The sequence below is a fragment of the Phoxinus phoxinus genome, assembly GCF_949152265.1.
Source record: "Phoxinus phoxinus genome assembly, chromosome: 15".
Lineage (NCBI taxonomy): Eukaryota > Metazoa > Chordata > Actinopteri > Cypriniformes > Leuciscidae > Phoxinus > Phoxinus phoxinus.
Window position 1 is genome coordinate 10238377 of NC_136890.1, and position 25184 is coordinate 10263560.

Genomic DNA, 25184 nt, shown 5'->3' on the forward strand with positions numbered 1-25184 from the left:
AGCCGTTTGTTGTAGTCCTTAAAAAACGATTTATTTAAAAGAAAATATCTTCCTTTGCTTTGAACTTTGAGCGTTGTAGCTTTGCAGATGTTGTTTATGCTCAAACAGCAACATTACACACTAACTAAAGTTAGCAAAGTGAAATCATAATCAACCACCCCTTTAAAAAAAGTGTCTCTACCATTGGAGAAAGTGTAATGGCCAACTAGGATCACGTGTGCTTTGATAACCAATCACATTACAGCCTTGACGTCATTGAAGTTGTGCGACAATCAATCACTGTTTGCGGATACCATAGAAATGAATGAGAAGTGCCGTAACCTGAATCCTACATGTTACAAAATTGTCTGTGACTTCTCTTATAAAAACAGCGTTTTTCCTGTGTAAACTCTAGAAATAGATCCAAAACAAATGTTTAATAGCAAACTTTAGCCAATATGATGTTGATTCATTAAATGATAAGCTGGTGGTTTCACAAAAATTACAAAAATATCTCTGCTCTCCAGATCATGGGAAGTAATGAAAATAACTATAAACAAACTTAAAAATAAAGCACCCAGACACATTGTGGTAAGGAGATTCAGGGTCAAATTAAACTAACAACTAAAATGTGAAAGTTAATTGTCTTTATTCAAAATATCTATATATATTTTTTCAATATGTGTTTTGATTTATAGGGTGAAATACTCTGCATACTCTTGGCTTTGTGAGATTCACCCAATTAAACTGTATTCTAAAGTCTAGAAGAAGTAAAAGTAATGCTCTTTATGACCTGACATGCATCAAAATGACTTCTGGACTCAGTTTTGAATAACAAATTGAATGTAAACACAGAAATGCATTGAACAGAAAATACTTGAATGTGTTTGTATATCCGGCCGCATATGTTCTGCCGGCAGCAAGTGTGCATGTGCGTATTTGTGTAAGCCACCATAAGGAAAGAGCCCAGGGGGGGGTTTGAGGCCTGATCTGACGTCAGAAAGTAGCGGGATCTCAATTGTTGTGGCGAGTTAGACGGCACTGTCTGTGTCTGCTCTGTGCGAGATCTCAGTGTGTGTGACAGAAGGAAAGAAGCGCAAGAACTTTATCGTGAGAAACCTCCTCACACATTATTTAGGTTTGAGTGTACACAAAGACAAATTAAATGTGTATGCAACTGACCTTCTTGGTCCGGGTTTTGTTTTTCCATCTCGGTGGAGGCAGAATAGTCCGATGTTATCTCGCACATCAGATTGGCCCAGTTCCCCTGTGTCAGAGGCAGCCCGCCGTTTGTTTTAGCCTGGTAGTGTAGCTCTACTGTACCATTCAGAGCCGCTGACGTAGGTCTGTTCTCAAACCACTATTATGATTGTCTCTCTCTGTGTGTGTGAGATCTCGAGTGTTTGTATTTGCTGCTTTTTTCCATGCGGTGACCTTTAACATGCAAGCATTGCAAATTCCCCTTCAAATTCCATCATTTCCCGTTTAAAGGATGGCAGAGAAAGTTAAAATAAAGCAGTGTCCCCTTCCCTAATGTCACTATCATCTACAGCAGTATAAAATATAAAAACATGTTTTCTGGGTTCAGTACAGATTAACTTAATTCAAAAGCATTTGTGGTAGGATAACTGCAAAAAATAACATTGGCACGTACCCAGCAAAAATAACTGTTCCAGTGAAGTGCTTACAATGGAAGTACGTGGAGCCAGAGAATAAACATGACAATAAACATTGTTTTACAAGTATAGCCACATTATGCCATTAGCCAAATATGACATTAACTTTTTTGCTCACCAGTCGCTGTGACTAGTGGTTTTCCAAAGTTACTAGCCTCTTAGCATTTTCACTGGCCACAATTTTGACATCGATGCCATATAGAACTGCCATATAGATGTTTTTAATATTACCTAATAATTTGTCAGCACGTATATTAGGCTGCTGTCACTTTAAGACCTGACGCACGGATCCGTTATACTGTTACACATGCGTTTACGTCCTCAACTTACTGTGTTTACGTGAATACTTACCAAGACTTGCATTTTGACATTATTTTGTGTGCATTTGACTGCTTAAGCGCAATAAGCAGCGAAAAATAACTCAATGTAGTACTGAGAGGTGGCGACCACTTTGGGTTTGAGCACAAATTCTGCGGGAATGAGTAAAATTATGCGCAATGCGCACAATCCCACGGCGGAGTTCAAGCCCTGTAACACAAACAATATATGTGATTGTGTGTCAACTCGCTGTCGGAGAGATGAGTGATTGAGAAAGCGCACCTCGGTATCGTGTATCTATTCTGCGGAAAATGAGTATCGATATGTATCGGAAAATGTTAAATTTTTACAACAATACACTGCATTGCACAGTTTATTATTTCAGATGCCTTTTTAAAATACTACAATTGAAAAGTTTATATATAAAATTCAACCCGCCAAAGTGGCAAGTAGGAGTGACTGCTGAAATTTTGCATCATTTGGCAGGTGTTAATGTCAAGCCCTGGCCACAAGACCTAAACATTGTACATTCATTTACCGTGTAGATGCGTATTTATGCTTAAACCCTTTGTGTGAAAAAAAGTTGTATATGCATGATTATTAGAATAACATTTATAACCGTTAGTGTTTATAAGGAAATATTGATTAAATATTGATGTATTTTCTAAAATACATTTGCAAATAATGTAATAATTATTCATCAAAGTTTTTATACACAGCACTGTGTATATTAATATTATTATTATTATTATGAAAGTATACTATTATTATTATTAATAAGAACAAAAAATACACTACCATTCAAAAGTTTGTGGTCAGTAAAAGTTTTATTGTTTGTTAAGCTAGTCTCTGATGCTCCTCAAGGCTGGGTTTATTTAATCAAAAATAAATGAAAAACTGTAATGTAACTGTACAATTACAGTATAACTGTTTTCTATTCTATAACTGTTTTCTTTATTATTTAAAAATTTAATTTATTCCTTTGATGTTTTAATTTTCAAGCATCATTACATCAGTGTTCAGTCACATGACCCTTCAGAAATCATTTCAATATGCTGATTTGCTGCTCAAGAAGCATTTCTTATTATTAGCAATGTTGAAAACCGTTGTACTGCTTAATATTTTTGTGCAGTGATCACTTTTTTCAGGATTCTTTTTTTCGGGAGTCTCAATTTATTGCCTCCTTGCTGAATAAAAGTGTTGTTTTTTAAATAAAAAAAAGTTTTTACTGACCCCAAACTTTTGATCTTTTGTATGCACATCATAGCTTAATCTGAGATAATTTCTGCATCAAAATTCCGACGATCTTATAAGCTGCAGTCCGCAGTTTTTCCTCTTTGTCGCCATCTCTGTTTGAAATCTGCAATTGCAGTTATTCGCGGAATTATCAACTTTACCTGAGTTGTGCCTCGGCACGGCACAACGCGGATGAGTCCAATGTTTTGAGGAGAATGTGCGGCTGTCAGTCACCGCGCCGGTGTGGATACTGGCATTCACAATCACAGATTCTACTTTTTGGAAGTACAGTAGGACCAACATAAGAATTGTCACCGGAAAATGTCATATGAACAAAGTAACATGCACTTTTGTTCTGACCAACTAAGGGAAAAAGGCATTGCAGTAAATCGAGCTGATTCAATCTAACGATCGCTTATCATAATCACGTCAAACCTTGCAAATTATAATATGTTCTCAAATTTTTTATGTTAACAACATCAGCATTGCGTGACTACATTTAATGCCCTTCCGATATTTATCCTTGTTTTCGCATGGCCTGGTTGCAGTCTCTTTTTTTCTGTAGCCACTCCGAAGTCCAAAGTCTTTTGCATTTTACAACGGTTGAATCTCCAGTTGTCACTGGTGATTGACTTTTGAACCTTTCTGGATCCGCTATCAAATGAATAAGTTGAATTATATCAAGTGCTGTGAGAAAAGGCTATAAATCTCCACCTCCAACATCCTCACACGCAATATAGCATACTAGCCGAGACTTCTTGTTTATGTGTACAGATGTGACGTAATGACGCAAAGACATGCTTGAATTTCCTGCGTAAATCCACCAGTACCACTGGAATTAAAAACATTATTACAAGCTTACCGTTTTGAATTGAGCTACGGCAAGCAGATGGTTTTGAACACTGGCTGGATATGCACTTGCTCAAAATTTATTTTGGATCATTTTTAACCCAAAAATGTTACGGACTGGAGCTTTAAGTAATTTGATTCAGCTGGTTGAGAATGGCAAACATAACTTGTCCTTGTTACTTAAATATGGTCACACACTCCCTTATTTAAAATAACCCAGATTCATCAACCTATGAGGGTAAGAACTCATTTATGCTGGTAAAGTCAATACACTTTTGCAAGATACTCACAAGATCGGCAGAAAGTGATGTAAACAGTGCTTTACAGTTTGTTACGTCATATTCCACCCACAGGACATACTAAAGTAACTAACAACCTGAGGTTCAGACGACTGGAAAAGTAGTTCCACCTCAATACAGACGATTTTAACAATTAGACGATTTAGGTTGATTAAAAATAATAATAATTTAGACAACCATGAAAATAATAAAGTATTTCATGTGTTTTAAGTGCTTTAACAGAAATGCTGGCTTTACATTTCTTTTTGGCTCTCATCGGTTGAAGGCGTCGGGCCGTCTGTGAGAGTAGGAACTCTGATTGGATGTTCAGTTTAGCGAACGATTCAGTGCCCAAGAATTAAAGCGAAAGTGATGAAAGAGAGCAAGTAAGTCAGGATGGCACAGACAGAAAGCTGGTTTAATGTTATGTTATCCTACCCGAGCATTCCAAACCGTGAATATTTGCATAACAACATGAGCCGCTTAAAATAAACGAAGTAACCAACACAACTGATATTCCAAATGGTAAGCAAGTGCTGCTTTGTTTACCTTTTGGTATATCTGCGTATATCTTGTATATCCTTGTTTCGGTTTCTCTTTTTGAAGGATGAATATAGACTGTTGATACCTGCTGATCATCAGTTCATTCCTTACAGACAGGCGCAGAACGTACATGCTAGTTTGCAGTCGTCTGTAGTCTGTGCTGTGTGTTCAAGTGCAGCTTTTTGATCCAGACACAGCCAACGCTGTCCCAGGCTTAAAGTCCCCCTGTGGTGAAAATCAAGCTTTTAATGTTGTTTATATGTCTATGTGGTGTTTTTAATATGCTTTAAGACAAACCATGTGTAAATTCATAAGTCAACACCATTGCTGAGTTTTTTTCTCCTTAAAACTGCAGTGACCCAAAGACGGTCTCAAAAACACTTGAAATCGCTGGTGTTTCTGACTTCACAAACTACCATGTGACCAATCACGTCAACGTGTGGATCTCTGAGCTGCCGTGAGTGGAGGCGGGTTTAATTTGCATATTTATAGAAACGCATATACTAAATGAGGCAAGGGTGTAGAGTTCAAGCCATTAGAGGAAAAAAATTTTGGTGATCATAGATGAGCTTTAAGGGATAGAATTATTGACTGCAAGGGGGACTTTAAGACTTTCGTTCATCCTTGAAACACAAATGATTTTTGTCTCTCTATTGTAAGTCCATTCCACCAAAATGTTTACACTTCAAAAAGTCATAAAGACATCATAATAATCTAAATGAATTAAGCAGTTTGATCTAGATTTGAAGACATGATCTCTTTATATGATGAACAGATTTAATTTAGTCTTTTATTCTTAAATAAACATTGATCAATGCTCATCAAATATGGTCAATGGAAGCTCAAACTTGCTTGGTTGTTCTCGCATGCCACGCAAGCATGTTTGAGCTTCCACAATGAGTAGGACAGATCTTTAATTTATGGGTGAACTATCCCTTTAACTTAGGGACTAGTTAAAATTGTTTCAAAAGAACTTGACTTCTATTGAACTCTGAACATTCCATGTAACATTCTTTTCCTCCACTACTCACGGCAATCTTCCAATGGATGAGTTGCCAAATGTGTTAAGGGGAATGGAAATCAGTATGCGCACACACACACACACATCCCCCACTATGTAATGACGTTCAATGTATTTAGTGACGCTGCTGGGCCGTGCTGTGGCGCTCCAGGACCTTATGGAATCCTGCCGTGTTGACTGGCTGGTTACCAAGCAACCTGAAGTCACACACGGTGGGCTTCATGAAGCATGTGTGTGCGGTCTCGAAGCATACGTGTATGTGCTTTTCTTACTCTACAGCCGGGCCGTGTGACGCGGGTGCAGACGCGTGATTTGTGCGAAAACCTATTTGTGGGTACATATGCTTCGTTGTTTGGCGCGAGATCTTGTGTGTATGTGTTTACATCATTCGGGATGGAACCGAGAGGGGGGCAGGTGGTCATGGAGAGTCTTGCGTAATGGGATCCACAGAGCACGAGGGCTGGAGAGAGTGTTGATGAGGGTGTCATCAAGTATTACCCCCCTAACACACACACACACACACACACACACACACACGGGCACATCTACGGCCCTTAGGGAAAGGACGTGCCAGACTGTGGAGCTCATTCATTGTGTAATCACTCGCAGACTCAATTACATGATGCCTCTTCCTCATTCAGCATATAGAAATAGATACCATCAGTAATGGTGAAGTCACTGGATGTAGTTTCTTTTTTCCAGTGTTGAACAAGTGATATGAGTTCACTTAATACTCTCTGTCTGTCTCTGTTTCATTAGGCTCAAGATTTTTGAGTATCGGCAGAAAGTCTGATCCACATTAGTCTCATGCGACTAGATATTTGACTAATACATAAAGTCTGGTCCATGTTGCTTGCAGCTAATAATGACCATAAAAACCTCCTTAGACAGGAAGAGATTGTTTGGCCGGCATTATAATTTGACTTACCACAGCTGTTTTTACATGCTTTGAGTTCTGGAATTGATCATACAATATCAATAATAGAGTGTTGTGAAAAGAAATTAAATAATGGCACAGCATTTTGTATTGGATACCCCTGAAAAATTGGGTTGCCGCATCAACTTTAATTTATAATTATTTCAGTTTTAGCTTCAGGTTTAACTTTAACAGAAATTAGAAATGTTGTCTTGGTGGCAACTTACCAAAATGAAAATAAGTTGAAGTATTTCATCTAAAATGTATTTTACTGTTGCTTCCTTTGAAACATTGTAATAGTTTTTTTTAGCTTTAGTTAAGAATAATTGCCAATTACATTTATTCTCATCATTTACTAGCCATTCCAAACCTGTTTGGCTTTCTTTATTCTGTGAAGCACAAAAGAAGATATTTTAAGATGGGCTCCATTGACTTCCATAGTATTTTAATTTCCACACTATGGAAATCAATTAACTTTGGTTACTGACGTTCTTCAAAATATAATCTTTTGTGTTCAGCAGACGAAATAAATTCATAAAGGTTTGCAACAACTTGAGGGTAAGTAAATTATGACCGTATATTCTTTTTTGGGTGACCTATTCCTTGCATGGTATGAACCTTGGGAACTCAGGAAGGGCTGGGAACTTGTAAACCAAATTTTGTTTCTCGGTGGACGACTGATAAAAAACCTGTTCTCCCAGAAACTGCAATTTGACATTTTTAGGTGCCATATAATAAATCAGGCTGGTTACGATTTCTAAATGAAGTGCATTGTGTCATAAGGTGTGTCATTTATTATTTTGGATTATGTTGTACCTGGTTTGTCTCAATGTTCAGTTAAAACTTGTTGTAATTTGTTTATATCTGGTCATTTAGGAGGACTACGAGGTGGCACCAGATGAGAAGAGGAAGAGTCGAGGAGATGAGATCATCAAGAAGTTTCTCACCAAACAGGTGTGATTTGGTTTAACTTTAGTGTGTGTGTGTGTGTGTGTGTGTGTGTGTTAATTTTGGATCTTAAACGTCCCAGTGGGCATCAGTAATCAGAGCATGTTGTTTCTCTGACAGTCCTCTGAGTGTGTGGATGTTGCTGAAGGTCTTGCTGAAAGTTGCAGAGAAAATCTAGAACTGAGCCCCTGCAAGGAGATCTTCAGTGACTGTCGCCAGTAAGACAAATGCAAATACGCTTGTGAACACATGGACTTCTGTTGCTCTTAAACTAAGCAAATTCAAATACTTTAACCTAGGCCCCAACCGCTCTTGTTACACATATATTGTGGTGTTTTTACATTTGTATGGAAGTGTTATTTATATTGATTAAATATTATATTAATAAATACTATTTTACTACTTTTTTTTTAAGTAAAGATTTTACTATGGTTTAATTTTAGTTTGTATATTTGCACTGTATGCTAAAGATATGTTCTCCACCTAGTGATGGGAAGTACACTACCTTTCAGACATTTCTGATTCTCACCAAGGCTGCATTTATTTGATCGACAATACAACTAAAACAATAATATTATGAAATACTATTACAATTTAAAAAATGTTTTCTACTTTAATACGTTTTAAAATCTAATTAATTCCTGAGATGGCAAAGCTGTATATTTACTCCAGTATTCAGTATCAAAATCAGAAATCATCATTCAGAAACATTTCTTATTATTAGTATCAATGTTGATACTAATGTTGCATTTTTTTCAGGATTCTTTAATGATTAGAAAGTTTAAAAGAAAGAACAGCATTTAGTTGAAATGGAAATCTTTTGTAGCATTGTAAATGTCTTTACTGTAACTTTTGATCAGTTTACATATGTTCTTGCTAAGTAAAACTATTAATTTCTTACTCAAAATCGTACTGACCCCAAACTTTTTAACTAATACCCTAACCTTACAGCTAAAAAGGCTGGGGTCAGTATGATTTTGAGTATTATTGAGTAATTGAGTTAAATTATATAATTGAGTACTATTAAGAAATTAATAGTATGTAGTAAGCATCGCCATAATTGGGACAGGCTGCAACAATCATTTATACTTCAAAAAATCCTCTGAAAATGTTATGCAATCTGGGCACCTTTCACATTCGGTACGATTTTAAATGTAGACCTAATATTGGATACTATATACTGTAGAAAAGACCGTATGCAGAATTAAGGGTTATGTAGTTTTTCTGGGATATTGATCATTGAACACATTTTTGTCCCTAAAGAAGCAAACATTATACTTCTGGAACCGTTGCATATTTTGTCTTGTGTACAAGTTAAGTCACCTTTATTTATATAGCTCTTTATACAATACAGATTGTTTCAAAGCAGTTTTACAGTGATAACAGGAAAATGATTCAAAGATGCGAACCGAGGTAATTTCTGCCGTACAGCAGCTGTAAAGGAAAATCGTGTCATTATTCAGCTAAAGTCAACTGCACTAACAGTGCTGCTTATGGTCTAACAGTCTCCATGCTGTTTTAAATCTCACAGAACTATTCATGACTACTTAAGAGGTGCTCCGTTCTCTGACTATCAGAACAGCATGTACTTCGACCGCTTCCTCCAATGGAAAATGCTGGAAAGGTTGGTTACACGCTTTATCTCCCTTTCCTCTGTCTTTTACCTTTTTAATCTACTTAAAAGTTGTGTATTTCATTCTTTTAGTTTGCTGGAGGAAGTTCTTTGCTCTGCTTAAACCAGACATCCTGCTTTTGTTTCATTTGGCTAAATCATATTCAGCTGTTATGGCAGTACAGACACTAATCCGTTTAAATTATTTGTTAGTGTAATTGTTAACAGCTCAACACATTAAAATCAAACAGTCATGTTTTGGGTCATGAAACGTTCAAGTTACTTTGCAGTGTCCAAGCCTATGCCATATAAACTGTTTTGAACAACTTTACTTTTAAGTGGCCCATTAAAAAGTTATGAACAATTGGTCACACTTTAGATTAGGGTCCAATTCTCACTATTAATGAACTATTAAATATGATGACTTTTGCCTCAATAAACTCCTAATTCCTGCTTATTAATAGTTGGGTAGTGAAGTTAAGGTATTGGGTAGGATTAAGGACGAAGAATGTGGTCATGCAGAATAAGGCATTAATATGTGCTTTACAAGAACTAATAAACGTCCAATATCCTAGTAACATGCATGCTAATTAGCAACTAATTAATAGTAAGAACTGAACCCTAAACTAAAGAGTTTTTCCTGCAAACAATTCTGTGAAGGCTTTTTTTCATAGATGAGGTGGAAAATGTGTTTCTTATTGACTGTGTTTTATAATTGTAATGTTGTGTATAACTTGTAATGTAGCTTGTGCTCCACCCAGCTTTGTTAATGGATCTGAATGTTAAAATGTCAGGTTCCTGTCTGCGCTGATTTGATATCAGATTTTGTGGTTTCGTTTCCAGACAGTCCATCACAAAAGACACATTTCGGCAGTATAGAGTTCTGGGGAAAGGAGGCTTTGGAGAGGTAAGGGTATTGTAAAACGTGATGACCTGCACTGTGTGTGTACTGAATATTCCCTCATTTGCTCTGTATAAAAAAACTTGTGAGCTGCCTACATTAGATCAGTGTTTCACAACATTATTATTATTATTATTATTATTTTGCCACGGCAGTTTTGATAAGTAAAAAATCCCACAACACACCACTAAGCACTAAAATAACAAAATTGCATAAAAATGCATTACTTTAAATGTCATAATAAAACTGAATAAAATATTAAACGTAGTATTCACAATTAAAGTGAAAACTGATTTTAAGTCAAGTAGACAGCAAATACCAGACTTGACTATTCTCCACTCTTTAAAGGCGAGGTGGGTGATTTGTTCCAGGAACAATTTTTGTTATACTGGTTGAAAGTCTAAGTTAAGTGGTTTCCCTCGTCGGGAAAAAGTAAACCGTGTCCGTGTCTATAATACTGCATGTTAGCTTTGAAAAAAGCAAAGTGTGAGAGTTATCACCAAAACCTAAAAAAAAAGTAATAAAATGCAAATCATTACAAAGAATTGCATAACACAATCGGTGTGTCATTTCAGAGGAATTATGGTGACAACTGGTTTAATGTAAGACAACGCATCAGTTACAAGGCTTAGTCACAACCTCTTTTAAATGCTTTTCATTGGTTAACTATTTGTAAAACCCTCGTAAAGGATGACCAATGACATACATTTTTTTAAAAGATGGAACAAAAATGACAAATTATAGAGATACGAGGTTTCCACCCGACAGCAATGGTATATTCTTATTTGTAGCATTTATTTTTATGTATTTTTTGCTATTTGATCATTTTCCACCATTTTTTCCATGATCAAAAAAAAATTTTGGTCCAACTTTATATTAAGTGGCTTTAAGTACTATGTAGTTACATTGAAATTACTAATTTGATACAATGGACTTATTGTGTACATACATGTTTTTACATTGTACTTACATTAATATCCGCTGTAATTACATGCAGGTATTTTAAAAATATATGTAATTACATATGTAATTACACTGTTGACCCTTCCCTTACACCTTAACCCACCCTTAAACCTAACCATACCACCACACCTGTCCCTAACCTTACCCGTATCACACCGCAATAGCAGTAAAAGTGTTTTACAATACAACATGAACACAATAAGTACATTGTACTTATTTTTCTATGTAAGTACATAGTACTTAAAGCCACTTAATATAAAGTGGGACCCTGTTTTTTTAATAATGTCCATAATTTTGGACATTACAAGTGTGATCGGCAAAGACTGTTTCGAAATATGATATATATATGATACATCATACTGCCTTTTGAGATGCCTTATTTTGGCCAAACAGCGAAGCAGTGCATGTATCCTCATAGGTAGTCCCAGAATAGTTGATGAATACGTCATTGTAATCCACTCAATAACCAAAATTGTTGATTCAGTTGTTGCTATCACCTTAGCCACATGCAATCATCAAACTCTTTTGGAATCAGTTTTGAGTCTACTGTCTAACTCGCATAAAGAGCATTATTTGTGTGTTGTGCAGAGATGCTGCCTATGATGAGGTGCAGTCAAATCAGTGACATTTCACCCAAAAAAATTATAACCCAATAACCCAGTTATATTGTCAATAGTGTAACAATGTATAAAGTCACTTTCAAGTTAAGATGCTGTGACGTTTAACGTTGCTCAGCGAAATTTCACGATTAAGTTTGGTATAAGCAGATATCGCTCGTGTTCAAGTTGGTCACGTGAATTCACCGCTTTGACCAACAAAAGCTTCTTGGTGAATTGTGAACTGTGCACACTATTGACAATGGACAACTCTCAATTTTCTTGCACGCCAAACCTTGTGACCCAACCTTAAGGCAGCATGTAACTTCTCGTGTGTGTATATATTGATGTGGTGATAATATATGTACATCCCTGCCCAGGTGTGTGCGTGCCAGGTAAGAGCCACAGGTAAAATGTATGCTTGTAAAAAGCTTGAGAAGAAAAGGATAAAGAAGAGAAAGGGGGAGGCCATGGCTCTAAATGAGAAACAGATTCTGGAGAAGGTCAACAGCAGGTTTGTGGTAAGCGGATTCATTCATTTATTCTGTTCTTTCATCTCTTTTCCTCTCTTTACTCATGTCATGTTTACACCTGGTTTAAACATCCATCTTGGGTGATCCAGTCGCAAGTGGCCAGGCAGTAAAGCCTCAAATCTGCATTCCTCAGTACATTTCTGTCTCTGTTAAATTTTGTGTCCAATAAAGGCTTGCTAACAACTTGTATACTTATAAAAAAAGGGGGAAAGAATGTATTTTTGATAATCGGCATGCTATTCTCTCTGACTCTCAGGTTAGTTTAGCGTACGCGTATGAGACCAAAGATGCCCTGTGTCTGGTGCTGACCATAATGAACGGCGGTGATCTGAAGTTTCACATCTATAACATGGGAACCCCGGGCTTCGAGAAGGACCGTGTGCAGTTCTATGGGGCCGAGATCTGCTGTGGTCTAGAACACCTGCACAGAGAGTCTATCGTCTACAGGTGGGCAGGAAGAAACGTGTGACTCTACACCATCCTCAAATGCACCCAATCCTCATAAAATGATAATGAAATTCTATGGTTGAGACATTTCTATCTTGCTTTCTTTCATTCTAGGGATTTAAAACCCGAGAATATACTTTTAGATGATAATGGTAAGTCAAGAAGATCAGTTTTTCATTTAAATGAGCTAAATATGATATTACATTAAATTGGATTTGGTCTAGGGATGTACTGGGATTTGGTCTAGGGATGTACCGATACTGGCTGAAACTGGCTTCCATCTAAATAACAAAGTTTATTTTTTTATTTTTTTTTATCATTCACACAAAATCTCGAACTAAACATTACTTCATTATAAAAGACAAAATGAAAAAGATTATGCATTAAAAAATGCATACATTTATTTAAATATTTTTTAAAGGACTAGGACTAAGTTTGCCATATTGATAAATATTTAATTTAAAGGGGTCATGACATGTTTTATTTTATTTTATTATTATGTTCCCTTAGGTGCAAATATAGTATTACTATAGTTTTTTTTACAAAAAACTTTTAAAATGTAGTGATTTATGACCTTTTCCCACCCTGTTTCTCATCCTCTGATTCAAACAGTCTGTTTTGGGGGTGTTTCTCCTTTAAGAGTTCAGTGTTAACGCCCACTGTTATGATTGGCTAACGTCAGTGCCTATGCATCAATTATTAACGCCCCCAGCCAGAACCTGTGCGGATTCAGCGTATTTAAAAAGTAGTTTAAAGTTTTAAACACATTACTTACAGTTTGCGTCGTCGTTGTTGAGCCCAGAATAGTCAGCAAGGACTTATCTTTGAGCAACAGTTTTCTGGCAAAGCCAGCATCATTTTGGGATTTGTTCTCAAAACAGTCATCCTTCAAATGTATAGAACAAACGCTTAAACTAACACTGCCGTGACTGAGACGTCCGCAAAAAATAAAGTGCATCCATTTTTCCCTGACGACTGGATCTTTCGCAGCGTATTCAAAGATGTTGTTTGTCCACAGCCAGGAACAGCACATCTGCGGCATCGTAATTTCCCTGTACACAGACCCACACTCGCTGTCCGTCGACTGAACACTTGTGAGGCGCGCAGCGCGCGGGCGCGGCAATGATACGAAATGAGCGTAATTGTCTTGTGCTGGAGGCGGTCATATGCAAACGCTGTTACGTCACTTCGTACCGTGACGTCACTTCTTACCATGAATCCAGAACGAGCTGTATTTAGAGCTTGATTAAATAAATGATTCGTTTATAATGGGGAGGACGTCTTAAGCTATGAAACTTGCAGGACGTTTTAATGGTACAAAGACCTCTTATATACTAAAAGATCAAGGCAAATTTGGTTTCTCATGTCATGACCCCTTTAAAGCCCCAATGTCAAAATATATAAATAAATGACATTATATGTAAATATAAAGTATATATAAATAAATGTAATATTCAGTCAGTGAAAGTGTAATAAATTGTGAAATGCGACAAATAATTAAATCAACATTTAACTTGTTTTGTTCTGGTTTGTTTGCTACTACTCCCTCTCTATCCCTACAGGTCATATCCGGATCTCAGACCTGGGACTGGCCATTAAAGTGCCTGATGGAGAACAGATCCGGGGTCGAGTGGGGACTGTGGGCTACATGGGTAATGATCTTTAGCTGTATCGATTTAAGCAAAATAGCATCTTTCATTTATAAATAAATCATAACTCTCTTATATGGGTTTTTTCCCCCAATCAAATTAACGAGTATTAAATGTATTGATTTACATTACCAGGTTTTTTTTTTCTAAGAAATTCATACATTTTTGTATGGCAAGGATACATTAAATTGGTCAAAAGTGACTGTAAAGTAATTTATAATGTTACAAAAAAAACATTTATAATGTTATTAAAATATTAAGCAGCACAAGTTTTCAACATTGCTAATAATAAGAGATGTTTCTTGAGCACCAAACAGCATATTAGAGTAATTTCGGAAATTTTTTGATAATAATTCAAAAAACTTAGACCGCAAAATTTTGACCGCTAGTGTAAATACCAAATATAATCAAAAGGCTGAAAAATATCAGGTTTTGTTTTTAGCTGCACCACTCAGTCCTACTAGATATCTATTCATGGCTATATGAAGCATTGAAAGGTTATTTATTGATTGAACTGAATCTGTTTTGATGGACAGCTCCAGAGGTGATCAATAACGAGCGCTATAGCATGAGTCCGGACTGGTGGGGGTTGGGCTGCCTGATCTACGAGATGACCGCTGGACGATCGCCTTTCCGCGCTCGCAAAGAGCGAGTGAAGAGGGAAGAAGTGGAGAAGAGGGTCCAGGAGGAGGAAGAGGAGTACAGCGACAAGTTTTCAGAAGACACCAAAGCCATCTGCAGGATGGTGAGGCCACACACACACACACACACACACACAAATAATGAAGTTTCTATGCTGGTCAAAATCCAAGATGACACAGTCGAGTACAACTAAGAGCTTGTATCCGAAGCTACATTATCTCCTCAGTCAAACACGCCATAGAAGCTGATTAAGAGTCCATTGATTGAGCGCACAAAACTGGTCAAATCGAGTCCATTCTGTACGTTTGGCTCATTTTTCTGGCTGCTATTGCATGTTTTCGGCTGGGGAAGACGCTGATAATGAGCTCTCTGAGAACTGCTCAGTTCAGTATTGTTTAATACTCTAAATATATTGTAAAGAACCTCAGCTGTCTTTTATTTGAGCTGTGTCATGTGACTGGCTTTCTGTTACAGTGACAGTTCACCCAAAAAAGAAAAATGCCATTTACTCCCCATTACGTTGCTTTAAACCAGATTTTACTAAATATATTTTTAGGGATTTGAAAGTTAACAAGTACCCTTAAGATGTTTATATATATTATGCATTCACCAAATTTGATAAAATGACTTCTAATTATAATTTAAAAGCCTAATTTTTCATACAATATCTTTACAATATCACACTTGATATTATACTTGTATAATTTAAATGTTTTTGGTTGTTTTTTTACATGAAAGTATACACTACAACTTTTATTCAGCATTCTATTTCAAATAAATGCTGTTCTTCTTAACTTTCTATTCATCAAAGGATCCTGGACAAAGTATCACAGTTTCCACAAAGACGTTAAGCAGCACAATCTTTTCAACATTAATAATAAGCATCAAATCACCATATTAAAATACGAAGGATCATGTGGCAGTAAAGACTGGAGTAATGATGGCGAAAATCACAGGAATAAATTACATTTTAAAGTATATTCAAATAGAAAATATATATTTAATATTGCAATATTATTTCACAACATTGCTGTTTCTACTTATCAAATAAATGCAGCCTTGGTGAACAAAATAATCTTCTTTCAAAAACATGTAAAAAATCTTACAGACCCTAACATTTTGAACGGTAGTGTAGCTGCTTTTAAAAGGAGATATTTAGTTATTTTGAAGAAGCTAAGGCCCTCATCTGATTTGAGACTTTTGGTCTTCATGCAAAACGTACTTAAATTACTTTTTTTTTAAAGTTAGTGAATCGAATGGAGTACTTGTTTTGTTGGAGAATGGCATAAGGATAAGTGAATGATTACAATTTTAAAGCTGCATTCTGTAACTTTTTGGGTTAAAAATTATCCAAAATAATTTGAGCAAGTGCATAACCAGCCAGTGTTCAAAACGATCTGCTTGCCTTAGCTCGATTCAAAACGGTAAGCTTGTAATAATGTTTTAAATTCCTGTGGTCCTGGTGGATTTACGCTGGAAATTCGAGCATGCCTTTCCGTCATTACGTCACATCTGTAGTGTACACATAAAGGAGTCTCGGCTATATTGCGTGAGGACGTTGGAGGTGGAGATTTATAGCTTTTTCTCACAGCACTATATATATTTAAACTTATACATTTTGATGGCAGATCCAGAAAGGTTCAAACGTCAATCACCAGTGACGAGATTCACCCGTTGTAAAATGCAAAAGACTTCGGAGTGACTACAGAAAAAAAAGAGACTGCAGCCGGTTCATGCGAAACCGAGGATAAATATCGGAAGGGCATTAAATGTAGTCACGCAATGCTGATGTTGTTAACATTAACAATTTGAGAACAAAGTATAATTTGCACGGTTTGAAGTGATATGATAAGCGATCGTTTGATTTAATCAGCTCGATTTACTGCAATGCCTTTTTCCCTTAGTTGGTCAGAACAAAAGTGGATGTTACTTAGATGACATTTTCCAGTGAAAATTCTTATGTTGGTCATACTGTACTTCCAAAAAGTAGAATCTGTGATTCTGAATGCCAGTATCCACACCGGCGCGGTGACTGACAGCCGCACATTCTCCTCAAAACATTGGATTCATCCGTGCTGTGCCGAGGCACAACTCACGTAAAGTAGATAATTCCGCGAATAACTGCAATTGCAGATTTTGAACAAAGATGGCGACAAAGAGGAAAAACTACAGACTGCAGCATTAATTTGAAATTCTATGTCGCGTGCGTCATGCAAATGGCTTCCACATCTTAGCTCACAAAAGTTCCCAGCCTAACTCGTTCCTGTGTGTGGTTTTGTGATGTCTGGTTTGTGATTGCTGACCCTAGTTTTAGGATGTTTGCCCCATTTAAATGTCTTCATTTGGCACACAAGCTCTTTTTCCTAGTGTTTTGAAGCCATTGACCAGCTTGGCCTCTTACATTCCACTCTTGAAGAATGTACAAACCTGTGTTCCTAATGTCTGGCTGGCTGCTCTCCGCTCCTTGTCTCACAGCTGTTAGCCAAAGATCCCAAGCAGAGGCTCGGCTGCCAGGCGGATGAAGGTACTGGAGTCAAAGCCCATCCGTTCTTTAAGCACATCAACTTCAAGAGGCTGGAGGCCGGCATTCTGGAACCTTCCTTTATGCCTGATGTGAGTTCCTGTTCTCATGTAGTTGATGTTAACACTGTAAATGAAATAATAGTCATACAAACTTTTAGACATTTTTATTTATATAAAGTTGGCTTACCTTTAAAAAAAAAAATTGTATCACATTTGATACATCAGTCTTTAATGGCTCATATAGGAGGGTATGGAGCTCATTCTCAAGGAGGTAAAAACACTAAAAATGCAATTTAGTGCAGTAATTTAATTCTGATAGCTTGTGATGTAAATCAGTGAGATTATTGCAGACTACTTGTATAAAATACATATAAATATCTGTTTTAACTCTGTATCGCTCAATAACATGTCTTAGTAAGGTGGTATTAAAATGCCTTGTTTTATGATTAAAGCTTTATAGTTGTTAAGGGATGTAATGCAATTTAATGACGATTGAGAGATGTTCAAATAAACCTTCCTTCAAAATCCTGATGCATCATATTTGATACTCACATTTTAACATGATTTTTCCAAAAAATGATGCATGGATAATAAAGTAAACCAATCAAATGTTCTCCTTGAAACATTACCAACACTATTAAAGTTATTCTTACATTTACATTTAAACATCAGTGAAGATTTCACAGCAGAAAGACACTTGAAGGGGGGGAGGTGTTTTAAACATTATTCTACAAGGCCTTTTACTTACAAAAAAGTATCTATCAATCAGATTACAGGGTTTTAAGGAACGTTAATGTTGAACATTTCAAGGCTTTCGAAATTTGCACAGGGTTGGATTCTCTTATTACCGTTTTTCACTTTTGTTTCCCTTCTTTTGCTCATTTCATAGCCCAGGGCGGTCTACTGTAAAGATGTTCTGGACATTGAGCAGTTCTCCACCGTTAAGGGTGTCAACCTGGACCAAACAGACAATGATTTCTACTCCAAGTTTGCCACTGGCAGCGTCTCCATCCCATGGCAAAATGAGGTATAAAGCTGTGCTGAAATCTTCTGCCAACGTAATGCCATATGGCACAACAAAAAAACAGATAACACGATAATGAATCATTCAACCTGGCATCATCTTTAAAATTCCATTTGGTCCATTTGGTTCCATTTGGTTCCATAGCAGGTGTTAATAGTGTATAGCTGTTAATAATGTATATAAGCATGACTGGAAGGCTGTATTGACCAATCAACATCCAGAACTATAATGGTCCTTTCTGTAAAGATGTTAGAAAATAAGGATGATTTGACCTTCTTATCATAATTTCTCTCTTTTTGTTTATCTGTATCTGTCTGTCTGTCTCTTGCTATTTTGTCTGCTGTCTATCCTGCAGATGATCGAGACAGAGTGCTTCAGCGACCTTAATGTATTCGGGCCTCAGGGGACACGGCCCCCTGACCTGGATTGGAACCAGCCTCCTGAGCCTCCTCGGCGTAGCCTGCTGGACAGGATCTTTAGGAGACATGTGAGGATCCCCTCCACCTCCACCACAGAGGAACACCCCAGAGAACACAATAGTTAACTACAGACCAGGTCAAACACCCCATCAGGACACCACACGCTCACACACGTAGAGCAGAACAGCAACGATCAGACTGAAGCATTGTACCCAGGGGCCAAAAATAACTTTGCCACATTCATTTAGAAAATGTAATGAGGGGGGTTTTAGTTTAGAAAATGTAATGAGGGGGGTTTTAGTCTCTTCACAGGAATGCACATGATCAAATTCAAAAAAATGTATTATTTGATTAATGACCTAGAAAGAGTGAAGGTTTTTTTATTGTTTCTTCTTCATTATACATTCAAATGTTTCTTTGTGGTATTTTTTTCTTTTCTTATATTTTCAGTTATTTGTCAAATTTCACTTTATTTCATACTGGCCATAAAGCTGTATTTCACACACACAATATCAACATTGTAATATTTATCTGTTAAACTGCTAACATTAACACCTCATGATTTTGTTCTTCATATTCTTATTTTGTTGTTTTACTGTGAGAAATACACTACAAGAACTACACAAAAAGTTTGGGATCATAAAGTGTTTGATTGTTTTTGAAACAAGTCTTTTTGCATTCTGCATAATACAATTCAAAGGAACCGTGTTCTATTTTAACTATTTAAAAGGTAATTTATTCCTGTAATGGCAAAACTGAATTACTCCAGACATCTTTTGTTACATTATAAATGTCTTTACTGTCACTTTTGATCAGTTTAATGTGTCCTTTCTGAATGAAAGTATTCATTTCTTTAAAAAATTGCTGTCCCCAAACTTTTGAATGGTAGTGGAAGTGTTTTGTAAATAAACTACAAAATAACTAGGCGTCCTAGATACTGTAACTAATCACCTTTTTCTTTAATGTAACTAATCAAGTTTACTTGCCCAAGATGCAAGTGATTCTCAAAGAGACAGCTACACATGCAGAGATCTATGTTGTGAGGCAATACCCACATTTTGATATTTTGCCTACAAATAAACAAGCACAACTGAACTGAACTAAAACACACTCATTTATTTTCATTCAACACCCATTTCTGGAGAAATATGGAGAAGAAAGAGTTTTTCAATTGATTTAGGAAAAAATAACTACACTGAAAAAGATTATTGTTGGTTTAACTTAAAAAAAGTAAGTTATCTGGTTGCCTTAACAAAAAAAAAATGTATTTCAATAAACTCAAAAAGTTAATACAACAAATAAATAGAAACTCAAAATATTATGTTATCTGAGTTGTTTTGACAAAAGATTAAAAGTTGTGATAACAAATCATGAAAAAACAAATTGAAAATATATTTTTTTTTACAGTGTAGTAATGTGCATTACCCCCCAACACTGCTGGCGAGTGTTAATTTTGGACCCTGATTGTACATGTCTATATCATGTGAGATATAATTAATAAATAATAACTAACATGAATTATTTTTATCTGTCATTTTCTCTCATCTTTCAGCATCCAGAGGTGACCATCGCTCAAAGCCGGGTCTCGTCTTCCAGTGTCAACTCTGTTGACTCCATGTCACACTCTGCCCCCTAGTGGACAGATCGCTGCGGGACTGCAGGGGACAAAAGCGAGTGAGCGATAACGAGAGGAAAGAATAAGAGTGGGGAACTCCTCTTGCCCTTTAAAGACCAGTCGACAGAGCGTGGAAGAGTTCGTTTCCCTTGCCTTGGCCCACACTATCCATCCACGGCCCCGCCGAGAGGACAGGAGACAAAACAAAACTCCTGTTTAAAGACCTTTATTTATCCGTTTTGTGACAAAGGAGAATTTATTCCTTCACCTCACGCTCCCTCAGGATTGCTGGAACATTAAAGAGCCACTGACAATGACAGAATATTAACTCATATTATTCAGGGGATTTTATTGACAAAGAGAGGCCTCCACAGGGAATGGGAAGGGGGCTTTTTAAGTTTTTTTTTGCAAAGGAAAGCTAATATAGTGAACTTAAGAGACTTACGCACACACTCGCAAACACACGCACTCTCGTTTCCTCCTCCATCCCTCTCGTTCTACCCAACCACCCCTTTTATCTTTCCATCTATATGTAACACCTCCAACCTCAACCCAAAATGTGCATTGCCTTGCATACTCTCAGGCCAAAGATAGAGCTTATTACAGGAAGACACGTATTTGAGTGATGTTGCCCTGTTTCGCTGCAGAGAGTGACGAAAGGCCTAAAAGCACAAGGAAATAGGAGCTCATTGGAGCTGTATATTCTTTCCTTCCCGTGTCATCTGCAAATTTTGTGATATCACTGAAAAACAAACTCAATTTGGCAGCTTCCGCCTATTCCAGTCCACTCTAAAATCTCATCTGCTCCATTCGCCGGACGCTACATGGTCTGCAAACATAAGCTAAAAGCATCAGTTCCTTTGTGCATAAAGACCGTTGACCGTAGTGAAAGGCGGAGCCATCTCAGTGGGCGTGGTCTTTTGGGTAGGTAGCCAATCACAGCACAACAAATCAGTCAGGGAGTTCTTCTCATTTCATCGCATTATTCATAAGTGGCTTATTTACCCCATTTACAGAAAATAAATGATAATACTTCAGCTTTTCAGAGGCAATTTGGCAATGAGTCAGAGGATATTGCTGGACTCTTCAATCTGTGCTACTGTGAGATTTTGCTGATGTGGAAAAGTTTAAAAATGAGCTGAATTTGTATCACGGCAGCTCCAAGAGGAGATAGAATTGACCATCTAATAATAAATCTACACAGTCAAGCATTTTCACTTTCTAGGACAACAAAACAGCTTTTTTTCCCAGATTTGGTGTGTAAATATGCCTTCATTTAATCACATTTCAACCACTAATAAACTGAAACTGTCACCACTTCACTTCAGCCTTTATGCACACACACACACACACACACACAGACTCATGAAATTTCATACCTCAGCAGCTGTTTTCTCATATTTATGCAGTTTTCAATCAGATGCCAACTGGTAGAAAGACATTTTATTCATCTTCCCCAACTGTAAATTTAAAGTGTCCAGGATTTCAGTTGTATAGACATCATGGGAATCCAGAACACACAGCCCTAACAATACATTCATATCCCGTGCATAGAGAATACATGATAGGTTTGGAGTGTTAAAATGTTTCTTTAAATTTTTTTTTTTAATAATTTATAATAACCCAACGGAGTGACTCAAGAAGGAATAGAATATGAATCTAAACCTCATAATCTTGCATTTACAATACCATTCCAAGTTTCTTTTCTTTTTTTTACGCCTCAAACTTCAATAGAGAATCTCAAGACAAATCAAGTGTATTAAAATGATGACTTGAAGCTATTTCACGAGTACGTATGCTAAGTGCCATGTAATTTCCGATCATTAAACTGATGTGTGTTTACCAAATTATGCATCAGTAATGCCATTAATTCACAGTGCTAGAAATTCCCTCTGAAGGGTTTAAAGCGAATAAGTGTATACTTAGTGTAGGTTCTGACATTTCGAACTTCCTCTCATCTGAAGTGTGTGTAATAACTGGTTATTGCACTGTGTTATGACATGTTACATAAATTGCACTGCACACTGCATGGTCAATCAACTATTCATCGAGCGGGACCAATGTGTCTGTTAGAAGGTTAATGGTTTAGGGGTCTGATCTCTGTGTATACTAGTGCCATGCTGTTGTTCTCTGTGGTGAGACTTTATACGCCACATACTTGTGATGATTCATGGTCACTTTCAGGTGAAATTTAGAAAAGATTCATGTTAATGCATTTCTCCTATTTGAAAAATTTGTGGCCAATGTTGACAGTTTGTTTGGAAGTACTTTATCTACCATTACAGGGAATATTCTTCACTTTTGCCACCTTGTTGCGTATCTAAATTGGGGAATCTTCTAACCACAGTTGGTTAATTGCTATAAAACTTGATTAACTTGATGCTCTTTAATCTGAGAGTCGTGTTACTGATTTTACATTGAATTTAAAGCAGAATTTCCCCCAAGTATGCATTGATAAACTGCATATTATTTTTGTAATAGTTCATTAAGTGTTTCTAGCACTCTATATCATGAATAGGGACTGATCTAAACTGATATTAAATGCTATATTGGCAAGTAAATGTTGATTTGGTCTATGGAAACATAAAGGAAAGGTTTGCCACTTTTTTTTCCCTTTCATTTAAACAAAATGGTTGTAAATGGAAGGCCTGGTTGTTTAAACTTCAAACTTATTGGTTTATATTTCTATAGTATCCTCTGAACTAATTTAACAGCTGTGAAGTTTAGAAATATGAACCTTTCCCAGACTGAGAGTTGATGCTTTGCTTATGTATACTTCCTGTATGTCCTCCATACGTACAACAATGTGATGAATGAACTGGTGGTGACGTATGTAATTGCTGCATAAAAGGGAACTTTGCCTTTAAAACAATGACCAAACTAAAAGGGAACTGAGGTGATATTTATTTGGCAAGTAAAAACTGAAATTAGAGAAGATGAGGTTTTGAGGACATGGCTCCTTTTGGATAATTTTTTTGTATAGGTCATTCTGGAGATAGAAAACCCCAATGAAGTGCCTCCTTTTTAGTAGTCTAGTCCAGGTTAGTGATACGGTTTGCACTTTGTGTGTCACTTCAGTCATTCACACAATGTAAACATGCACACGCGTGCACACACACACACACATTTTAAAGAGAGGTGTTGTACTACGCTGACTGCATGTGAAGCCAAACCTGAGTCCTTCTGAATAAAACCTGTGCTGGCCTGAACATAACTGTGTAGTTCTTTTAGAAATGTGAATGTGTTTGTATTATGATAACGTACGTGATTATCATGAGCGATACATAAACGTAAAACTTTGAATAATAAATGGCAAGGAAAACTGAATTATTTTGGTTTAAAGCGTTTTACTTCTTTTTTTTTTCTTTTTTTTAAGACTCAATTTAATCTATTATATTAATGAGATTATAGATAAATTACATTTAATGATTGTAATTAATTGAAATATTGACAATATAAGTAATTTGAAAAATATATTACATATCTGAGTAATTAACTACAGTACATGTACTTACTATAGGGTTAGGGTAGGATTAGGATTTGGTTGTGGGTTAGTTGCATGTTATTATGCATAAATTACTGTCATTACTATGTAACATGGACACTATAAAATAAAGTGTTGCCAAAAAAAGCCACATCATGTAATTAATTCAATTAAAGTTTGTAATCCATTGGCAGCTATGGTTTGCACCTGTTCCAGTGTAATTTCAACAGTCCGTGACTGTTCCACACCTCCTGATTAGAAGTTTGTCTGATAAAGGTTAAGGCTTAAAGTATAAATTACTCTGAGGGACACAAGCCACAAGGTTGTGGGTTAAGGTGCTTTCACTCGTAAAGACACTTTTCCCCCAAAAGATATTGCTTCAATGTTCTTGAACAAGTTGATTTTACGTCAAGCTGAAACCCACAAGTCATTAAACAAATATTTTCATGGAACTAGGAAAGTTTCCATTGCTGTAGAGGCCAAGGCTGCCAGATCGGCCTTTTATTGTTGTCAGTGATGGAGAATTGATTCGTTGCAGGTTTGATATGGGTTTGTGCAGCACAGCGTGTAATAAGATGTAACTTGGATTTGCAGAATACACTTACATCTTTTGGCTTACATCTCTATTATTGAAAGCTATAATTAGTCACATTAAAAGTACACACACAAGTTGTCACCCAGGTTTATTTTCGGAAAAGCCACTAATTAGCCACCAAGTGATGATGTCATTTTATTTGACCCCTTGGAGTTAGGATGATGATGATTGTTAACATTTTTGGCTGATGATTTGTCATTATAAACTTGACCCCCTGGACTCAGGAGAGCAAGTCGTGTCGTGTGTGACTTTTTTGAGAGTTTCCGGCTTATCATATGCCAAAATATATCCGTAGTAGATGAGTAACACTGTTTGTTGTGACTTGGAAAAGACAGACAACATAAGTGTACAAACCAGTGTTCTGTGTGGGTAGTCTTCAGGCACTGGCCGTTATCTGTAACAACGTGTTTATAGTGG

The 25184-nt window shown here is 36.6% G+C and overlaps 1 protein-coding gene across 3 annotated transcripts in view; it reads left to right on the plus strand.

Annotated features, from left to right (window-relative positions):
* grk5l (G protein-coupled receptor kinase 5 like) overlaps positions 1-23895 on the plus strand; it is a 59063-nt gene extending 35168 nt beyond the window's left edge. The window contains exons 4-16 of one of the 3 annotated variants that reach the window (XM_079637420.1): positions 7693-7770; positions 7885-7982; positions 9296-9388; positions 10220-10283; positions 12217-12357; positions 12626-12816; positions 12931-12968; positions 14379-14468; positions 15002-15210; positions 17583-17720; positions 18520-18657; positions 19010-19141; positions 20626-23895. In XM_079637420.1, coding sequence (XP_079493546.1) covers positions 7693-7770; positions 7885-7982; positions 9296-9388; positions 10220-10283; positions 12217-12357; positions 12626-12816; positions 12931-12968; positions 14379-14468; positions 15002-15210; positions 17583-17720; positions 18520-18657; positions 19010-19141; positions 20626-20709 — 1494 coding nt within the window. In that variant the 3' untranslated portion in view covers positions 20710-23895. Of the gene's footprint in view, positions 1-7692; positions 7771-7884; positions 7983-9295; positions 9389-10219; positions 10284-12216; positions 12358-12625; positions 12817-12930; positions 12969-14378; positions 14469-15001; positions 15211-17582; positions 17721-18519; positions 18658-19009; positions 19210-20625 lie in introns of all 3 variants that reach the window. The other 2 variants (XM_079637421.1, XM_079637422.1) reach the window with 2 other exon arrangements.
* The last annotated feature ends 1289 nt before the right edge of the window (positions 23896-25184 follow it).